This window comes from Gossypium hirsutum, chromosome D02 (assembly GCF_007990345.1).
Source record: "Gossypium hirsutum isolate 1008001.06 chromosome D02, Gossypium_hirsutum_v2.1, whole genome shotgun sequence".
Taxonomy (NCBI): Eukaryota; Viridiplantae; Streptophyta; class Magnoliopsida; order Malvales; family Malvaceae; genus Gossypium; species Gossypium hirsutum.
In genome coordinates, this window is record NC_053438.1 from 50,679,873 (window position 1) to 50,690,079 (window position 10,207).

The window sequence follows — 10,207 nt, forward strand, 5'->3', positions numbered from 1 at the left end:
GCAAATTGTTTATCAAAAAAAAGGAGGAGGAAGTTACCATTATTATATAACAAAAGGTTTCAACACAAAACTACATATTTAAGCATTGAGATTCTGAATTTGGTAGTCTGTAATTAATTATGTACTCCAACCCTTGATTAATGGCAATGCATCTACCATTATTAATTTACGTCTTCCGCTAGTATTTGTCATTCACCTTTGTTTTTCTGAATAATTATTTGTCATTCGATGCAATGCATATGCATTTTCATGGTGTTATTTGGATAAAATAATTTAAGAAAACATCAAGATTTGTTGAATAAATTATATATATCATAAAAATTGATTCGAGAGTAAATATAAAATAACTTGAAATATATTATTTGTACTAATTTTAAAATTAAAAATCTAACATTGTAAAATAGGAATAATGTAAAACTAAAAAAAGAAAGAAAAAACTACGAAACTCAATATTTGTCGTGTATTGATAATTCAATTTTGAAAGGTTTTTTTTTTTGTTATAATTAGGATTTTCACTGTTGACAAGTGTGATTAATTTTTTTGTTACTTTCAGAAAGGTAAATGATTGGTCATGAAATATATTCTATTTCTAAAATAGAATTTCAAAAACAAAACAAAAAAGAAATAAAATCTAGAAAAATAAGTTGTAATGGTTATGAATATCTTATTAAGTGGATGTCCATCATGATCATGATCAAGTTTTGATGTACTTTAAATTCTAGTAGTTATTATAATTAGATCTCTACTTCTTTTATATTTCTTATGCTTATAAATAGAAACTCTGATGAAACATTGTAATCATCTCTTTGATTAATAAAGTACATTCTCTATTGCTTTCATATTTTCTTTGTTCTTTATTCTCTCCATCTCTCTTTATTTTATAACAGGTTATCAGCACGATGATTCTCTATTTTTTTCAAAATCTTTCGAAGTCGTCCCACAAATCAAATTCTTTTTCACCTTAAACTTTCTCTCTTACAACTTCATCTTCAAGATGTTGAAAACTTTCTCTCTTACAACTTCATCTTCAAGATGTTGAAAGATTCAATCTCAGAATGGATTGTGCTTCTTATTTCTAATCTTTGATTTATAATCTTACAAGCATGGGTAAAGAGTAGATTTGGTAAGAAACTTTTATATTTTGACCATATTTCATTTTCAATTAAGGTATGACTACTATTAATTTTTATTTGACATAAATTTTACATTTTGATGGTATTTGATTTTTTCCTTTTTATGTTAATTTTTTTATGTAAAAGACATAATTGTTGATTAGATATGTTTGCTATTAATATGGTATGTTTTCCCTATTTTTTTTTTGATAAATCATTCTTTTTGAAGTTTTTTTTAATTAAGTTATATTATGTATAATATTTTGATGTTTAAAAATTTGATTATTAAATTCTTGTTATTAAATATTTTTGATTTTTTTTAATTATGGTGGAAAGTATTATTAACCTACCATTGTTGATTAAAGGGAAATTTGATAGGATCTATTGAGTCTTATTAACTTGCTAATGTTGAATGATTGTATGATATCTTTTAAATTGAACATATAAATATTTTATTAGAGCAAGATAAGATTTTATAATATATATGTAGTATTGAAATTTGGTACAATGAATATCGGATAATTTTAAAGCATCGTACATGAAAATTTTGATTTTTTAGTAAATGATTTTTACTATTAGATTATAAATGTTATTACGAAAAAAAAAGTTGTTTTACTACTTGTAATAGTGCTCGTGATAATAGTCAAGGTGATGGCAATGATGTTAAAGATCTTCAAGTATATTTTACTATGTTTTATTTATTATATCATATTTATTATAATTGGAGAATAATCATGACAACATGAATGGATATATTCTGATTTAAAATGCACGCATGTTTATAATGATGATTATGAAATAAAAAATCAATATAGGCGTTTAGTATCCTACTAGATTTATTGCATTCCCTAAGGTGAATGCAAATATAAAGAAAATAAAAGATATAACCATGTATCACTAAAAGTGGGAACATAGTAATAAATAAAATAACAATGAGAGTTCTCAAGATAACTCTTCAAAGGGTAAAGATAACTTATGTTATCAATGTGATATAAAATATTATTGGCCACATATGTGACATATGCCTAAATATTTTGTTTTTGTTAATATTCTTTGAGGAATGATATGAGAATGTAGTAACAAATTCTATCATTATAGATAGAAAGTATTTATCTTATTTGGTACTAAAACAAACAAATATTATTCCAATATTTGATAGTATAAAATTAGTTGAAAGCTCTAAAATAGCTAATATATTAATATCTTGTGATGGTTAATCCATTGGTTTTAAAAGATATTTATAATAGATCTTATATTGAGATTGTGAATGAGGAAAATATTATATTTCATATAAATCATTATTGCTATAAATATCTATTTTGAAAGGATGAAAAAGAGGGGATCGTGTTATTAAATTATATTTATTTTATAATATTTGTGATCTTTTTTTTTTGTCATCATCCCCATTAAGGGGTTGGAAGTAAAATATTTTACCGTGAAAGATTTATTTATGAGTAATAAAATATGATAATTCTATCTAAAACTCGTTATAGTTGGATGCACATGAAGTTACAATTTTTTTTTTAGATATTTGAATATTTTGGCATATTCCTTGAAGCGAATATTGCATATAATTATTTGGAAATTATATTTATTTTGTTAACTTAGTGACATTATAATATTCACATTGATTTAGACATTTCAGTAGTAAATGTCACAATATCCACTTATATGTGGATACAAAATAAAATAAATGATAGTAAAATTATTAATTTGTTACAATTTAGTACAATTGAAACACATGTTAAAGTAAACGAGAAGTTTACTAATACAAATGCATTTACTACTTGGCGTAACCAGTTAGATCATCCTGGATCATATATGATGCGAAAATTAATTGAGAATTTATATGGACATTCATTAAAGAACCAGAAGATTCTTTAATTTAAATAATTTTCATTTGTTGCTTGTTCTCAATGAAAATCGATTCTTAGAAACTTACTAGCTAAAGTTGAGATTTAATATCTTGCATTTCTGAAATGAATATGGGTCCATTCATCCACCATGTGGATGGTTTTGATATTATATGATTTTGGTAGGTACACCTACAAAATAATCACATGCATTATCAACTCGCAACCTATCGTTTGCGAGATTGCTTATTTAAATGATTAATTTCATATTATGAAATTAAAACAATTCATCTTGCTAATATTGGTGAGTTTACATCTCAAGTTTTCAATGATTATTGGATGTCAATTGGGATAAAAGTTGAACACCTTGTAGCTCATGTTCACACACAAAATGATTTAGCTTAATTGTTTATCAAATGCCTCCAACTAATAGCTAAATCATTACTTATGAGATTGTATTAATTTCAACATGAGATTGTATTAATTTACATGTTGTACGCATCAAGCCAATAAATTATAAATATTCTCCATTACAATTGATTTTTGGTCAAGAGTCAAATAATTCTCGTCTTACAATTTTTGGATGTGCGATATATGTTCCAACTGCTCCACCACAACGCACAAAGATGGGTTATAATAAGAGATTGGGAATGTATATTTATATGAGTCTCCTTATAATATTTTTGAGCTATTAATTCGATATTTAGTTATGATATGAGTTGTCAATTTTCCCAACATTAGTCGAAGGGAATAAAAAGTTGGATTAATAAAGTACTTGAAATGAATTATCAATGTCTAAGATCCTCGTACAACGCAATGTGAACCAAAAGTTCAACAGATAATTCATTTTACAAATCAACTGCCAGATTTATTAAATCTCACATACCAGCTGAAAATTCTCCAATACGAATTGATGTCCTAATAGGGCAAATTGTTAATGCAAAAGAAAGTTATCCATGCATGAAGCGTGGAAGACCGGTCGGTTCCAAAGATAAAAATCCTCGTAAAAGTAAAGGAGCAAACATTCAATATGGTCATATAGTGGAGGAGGGGGTTCCTGAAAAGACCCATGACATAACTAATTATAAAACTCAAGAAGAGATTTAGGTACCTAAAAGTGAAAATAAAAATGATGAAAATAAAGAGATCTCGATAACTTATGTCAATACGAGAAAAAGATGGAACAAAAAAAATGTAGTTGTCGACAACAATTTTGCTTATAATGTTTTTATTGAAATAACAAAAGAAAATGAGGATCCTGAGCTTAAAACTACTAAGAATGTAAAAATAGAAAAGATTGGCCAAAATTGAAATATGCAATTCAAGTATAATTGAATTCACTTTATAAACGTGAAGTTTTTGGACCTGTAGTCCAAACACCTAAAGGTGTAAAGTCAGAGGCTATAAATGGGTATTTGTGCGAAAATGAAATGAAATTGATAAAGTCGTAAAATATAAAGCTCGCCTTGTAGCACAAGGATTTTTGCAAAAGCCCGACATTGATTATGAAGAGATATATTTTCCCGTGGTGGATGCAATCACATTTAGATATCTTATTAGTCTAGCAGTACATGAAAAACTTGACATGCATCTAATGGATGTTGTTACATCCTATTTATATGGTACACTTGATAGTGAAATTTATATGAAAATCTCTAAAGGATTTAAAATCCCAAAAATATATAGAGTTTCTTGAGAAAATTTCTCGATCAGATTAAAGAAAAGTTTATATGGATTAAAACAATCTAGACGTATGTGGTACAATCGTCTTAGTGAATACTTGTTAAAAGAAGGTTACAAAAACGATCCAATTTGTCCATGTGTGTTTATAAAAAGGTTTGGATCTGATTTTGTGATAATTGTTGTTTATGTTGATGATCTAAATATTATTGGAACTCCTGAAGAGCTTCAAAATACAATAAATTGTTTAAAGAAAGAATTTGAGATGAAAGATATTGGAAAAACAAAGTTTTATCTTGGCTTACAAATTGAGCATTTGAAAGATGAAATTCATGTTCATTAATCAACTTATATGGAAAATATATTAAAGAAATTTTACATGGATAAAGCACACCCATTAAGTACTCCGATGGTTGTACGATCGTTAAATGTGAAAAAAGATCAATTTTGTCCTTGCGAGAATGATGGAGAGTTTCTTGGTCCTAAAATACCATATCTAAATGCCATAGGGGCATTGATGTATCTTGCAAACAACACAAGACCTGATACAGCTTTCGCTGTAAACTTGTTTGCAAGATTTAGTTCTTCTCCAACATGTAGACATTAGAATGGAATTAAACATGTATTTAGATATTTCAAAGGGACCATTATTATGGGGTTATTTTTTTCAAATGATTCAAAATTCCTATTAGTTGGCTATGCTAATGCTGGATACTTATTAGATCCACATAAAGATCGATCTCAAACATGATATTTTTTTACATATAGGGGAACTGTCATATCATGGCGTTCAACAAAGCAAACATTACTTTCCGTTTCTTCAATCATATACAAATAATTGCAATGCATGAGGCAAGTCGAGAGTGTGTTTGGCTAAGGTTATTGACCCAACATATCCAGAAGATATGTAATTTGCCTTTACAGGAAAAAATGTCAACTATCTTATATGAAGATAATGTAGCATGTATAGCTTAATTGAAGGGTGGTTACATCAAAGGTGATAGAACGAAACATATTTCACCAAAATTATTCTTCACCTATGATCTTGAGAAAAGAGGTGATATAAATTTTCAACAAATTAGTTCTAGTGATAATTTAGCAGACCTTTTTACTAAGGCATTGCCAACTTCAACATTTAAAAGACTACTACACAAGATTGGAATGCGTCAACTCAAAAAATGTAATCTAATGTTGCCATTAGGGGGAGTTTAAAATAAGTTGTACTCTTTTCCTTTAATCAAGGCTTTGTCTCATTAGGTTTTCCTGGTAAAGGTTTTTAATGAGGCAGCTTGTAATAGAAGATTGTGTACTCTTTTTCCTTCATTAGGTTTTTATCTCACAGGGTTTTTTCTAATAAGGTTTTAACGAGGCACATTATGTACAAAAGGACATTGAAGGGGGAGTGTTATGAATATCTTATTAAGTGGATGTCCATCATGATCAATATAAAATTTTGATGTAATTTAAATTCTAGTAGTTATTATAATTAGATCTCTACTTCTTTTATATTTCTTATGCGTATAAATAGAGACTCTGATGAAGTATTGTAATCATTCATTTGATTAATAAAATACATTCTCTATTACGTTCATACTTTATTTATTTTTTATTCTCTCCATCCCTCTTTATTTTATAACAATAATAATTTTTAACCCTCATTTAATGTAAAAATAATCTAACATAAAATGATTCACAGACTAAAACTGTTTTAATTATCATTTGGAAAACACTGCTCTGAATTGCAGAAAAGGAGGCTTGCATTCATGTAATAACATCAGTTGATGACAAATAAACAAGATTTTACATTAAAGAAAGTTGGTACAAATGACTGAGATAAATATAAGTAGATGTGGCACCATAATTTGAGGAAGTCATTAGGTGAGTAACATTGAGCCAACTAGAATGATTAGGATTCTTATCTTTTCTTTTCCTTTATTGAAGAAGGGGAGTTATAATGGCAAATGTTTACTTCAAATTTGAAAGTTAAAAAGAAGAAGGGGTAAAAAAAATTTTATTCTTAGCAATGATTACAGCCTTCTTGAAAGTGACAAATCTTGCTTCCTTCACCTTTAGAAAAGCTGCCCTCTGAAACAAAACAGTGATAACCATTAAATCAGGTTTTTAGTTGGCTCTCATTTATGTTTACAGCTTTCCTTAATCAACCACTTTCACCCCTACCAAAAATGTCACGTGCAAGAGGTGTGGCCTTCACAAATATTTTAAATATCTGTTTTTGTAATAATAAATAATTAATGTAAAAAAACAAAGATTTTATTACTATACGTACGAGTCAGTGGAGAAATATGTAGTGTACATAAAAATAAGATGTAAATTGGAATTCATGCAAATTTAGGATGTGATGTGAATAATGACAGTTTTGTTTAATGGTGGGGTGGGTTCACTGTCACAAACTCTCTCCAAGTCTCTAAACTCTTTATAACCAAAGACATGGCTGCCCTTAACATTAACCGCTGAAGGTGGGTTTCAATGAAACAAGAAAAAAGAAAAGCTTTCTTTCCTTTTTTAAGAAAAAGGGTCTTAAAGCTTTACAAAAAATAAAAGCTGATTGCAGAAAGCAATAGCAAGCTTTTCTTCTTCTGCTTCTTCTTCATGTTTCTTCTCTCTTCATTTTTGTATTATCAGTAAAGCTGAATTCCCTCTCCGCCACCTGTTTCTAATAGATTGATTGATTTGTTGTCACTTCCAACCCCAACGTCTACTCTAAACAAAGGCGGTCAGCAGCACCCAAATCCAATAGCAAACATGTTGGATAACTCTACTGTTTCCCTTCTTCCATTTTCCCCCTCTGATCCTCTCTCTTCTTTCCAAAATGGGGTCTCCCACAAACGAAAAAGAAAGCCAGCAGGCACCCCTGGTAATATAGCTGCTATAATTAATTTAATATCCTATTTTTCTTCTACTTAATCCGATTGGTTTTCTTTATGTTTTTGAATGTAGATCCGGATGCAGAGGTGGTTTCTTTATCTCCAAAAACGTTGTTGGAATCAGACAGGTATGTGTGTGAGATCTGCAACCAAGGGTTTCAAAGAGACCAGAACCTTCAAATGCATAGGAGGAGGCACAAGGTTCCCTGGAAGTTGCTGAAAAGAGAAACGCAAGAGGTGAAAAAGAGGGTATTCGTTTGCCCTGAGCCAAGTTGCTTGCACCATCACCCTTCCCATGCCTTGGGAGATCTGGTTGGCATTAAGAAGCATTTCAGGCGGAAGCACAGCAATCAGAGAAAATGGGTTTGCGACAAGTGCTCCAAAGGATATGCAGTCCAGTCTGATTACAAGGCTCATCTCAAGATTTGTGGCACCCGTGGTCATTCTTGTGACTGTGGTCGTGTTTTTTCCAGGTCAGTTTTTTCACAATCCCCTCAAAACAGTGCCTTAGATTTTCAGAAACAACCCACACGTTTTTTTTTATGTTATTTTATTTCCCCTTTTTTCCTATATATCGTATGTAATTATGATAGCTTTTCTTTTTCTTTTTCATTCGAACCCTAAAAATAGTTACCCTCAATAAGCAAAAGCCATACATTATACTATACTCCTCATTTTTCCAAGTTCCGTACTCCAGACCCTCTCCCGAAGCTAAAACAAAATCTAAATTATTCAAAATCCTAGAATGATCTGTTCTACAGTACAAAATGACCTCATGTTTCCATTTGCTTGTGACCTAGGCTTTTGCCAATCCTAATTTATGGTCACTGCCTTTACTATTCCCGATAACAGGTCTTTTGTCTGGTTTTAATATAACCCAAAAAACTAATTAAAGTGTTTTAATGAACGAACTAATATAGTATTATCAAAACTTATTCGGTCTTGAAGCTGAGAGTGAGACCCCAGTTCATTTCTTTTTTATTTTTTAGCGTTTTAATTTAGCTAACCCTACATGAACTGGACTTGATTGCTTCCTTTGACTTAGTTTCTGTTATCTTAACTTGATTATTAATGTTATATTTATCTGATTTCAGGGTGGAGAGCTTCATTGAGCACCAAGATGCTTGCAGTGTTAGAGGAGTCCAACCTGAATTGCAGGCGGTGCACCCTGGTTGCTCCTCTCGATCGGCTTCAAGCACTAGTCCATCAAGCGATGCCAATGTTGGCATATTTCCCGTGCCTAGAATTGGATTGTCAATTACGAAATCAACTGATCCGACTGTTTTCTCGTACAGTAACGCATCTACTTCTGACCACCACCCCCAGCCGCAACAAAACCTTGAACTTCAGCTTTTGCCATCATCAACCACTCACTCAGATGAGGATTGCGCAACTCATTTGAAGCTTTCCATAGGATCAAGTGACGGCGGTGAAAAGAATGAGCCTAGCAAGTTTAGTTTGGATACATTTAGGGAAAAGAATGCCAGTGAAACAGTATTGGAAGCTACTAGGTTGAAAGAGCTGGCAAGTGAGCAGCTAAAATTGGCCATGGCCGAGAATACCTACGCCGAAAAGGCTAGACTAGAAGCGAAGAAGCAGATAGAGATGGCTGAGCTTGAGTTTGCAAGTGCTAAAAGGATAAGGCAACAGGCCCAAGGTGAACTGGAGAAGGCTCAAGTGTTGAAAGATCAAGCAACTAAGAAGATAAGTGCTACTATCATTCAAATTACTTGTCAAGCTTGTAAGCACCAATTCCATACATCAACTGCTGCGGTTCCAGCTGATGAGGCCTCACTTGCTATGAGTTACATGTCTTCAGCCACAACTGAAGGAGAAGGAGAGTGACGGTAAGTTGAGATCATACAACGATAATGATCCATTCTTAGCCTCCAAAGTCTCTTTGTTTTGATGTACATGTTAATTTTTCTTTGCAATGCCTTGTAGTTCACTTATTCTGACAAATTTCGTGACTTTGAAAAAGGAAAAAAAGAAAGGGGGTCATCTCAAGCATTTCCTGTACTGATTTAATACATCTTCATTTGTTTGTTTAATAGAAAAGTAGAAGATGTAATTTAATGTAATGTAATGCGGTGAAGTGCAACAATATCTGTATGAGATTCTGATATGAAAAAGAAAATGATTACGCGTTGGGATTCTCCCCATCTCTCATTGCAATGCGCTAGAATACCTGCAAGGATGTCATGTGAATGTTATAAACATTACGAATTTTTGTCTTGGGAGTTGGCACTTGGCATGATTGAACAAGGTATCCACCACTCATATTATTACTTGGAATTACGGAATGGAGGACATGTACGTATATATAACTAGGAGTGACTACTAGCCTAAGCTATAAATGATGACTTTGTATCAAATACTTAATGCTAAATTTGGGTTTCCGTTTTAAAAGCTTGTGTTAAATCGTAATGTTGTATCCACTGTGATGGGTTTTCCTTCTGCTTCAAGACCAGGAAGGAAAACAGAAAAGGAATGATCAAGAGAGGCTCCCAGAAAAGGCTTATTGCTTGCTAGATTTTAGGCGTAATTGTATTCGAAAGGTATGCAGTAAAGATTATTTAGCTAAGTTTCAAAATGGAAAGCAAAGGAAAAGGAGGAGCCCGTCTTCCTATAAATGAATGACACATGGAAAATGAAACTCCTCTCATTGGGTTGGGAT

At 31.2% G+C, this 10,207-nt stretch overlaps 1 protein-coding gene across 1 annotated transcript; it reads left to right on the forward strand.

The window, feature by feature from the left end:
• The first annotated feature begins 6,993 nt into the window (after positions 1 to 6,993).
• Positions 6,994 to 9,686, forward strand: LOC107909953 (zinc finger protein SHOOT GRAVITROPISM 5). The gene is made up of 3 exons (XM_016837662.2): positions 6,994 to 7,520; positions 7,604 to 8,003; positions 8,625 to 9,686. Exons 1-3 carry the CDS (start codon positions 7,409 to 7,411, stop codon positions 9,373 to 9,375), a joined length of 1,263 nt encoding a protein of 420 aa, XP_016693151.1. The 5' UTR covers positions 6,994 to 7,408; the 3' UTR covers positions 9,376 to 9,686.
• Positions 9,687 to 10,207: the final 521 nt, after the last annotated feature.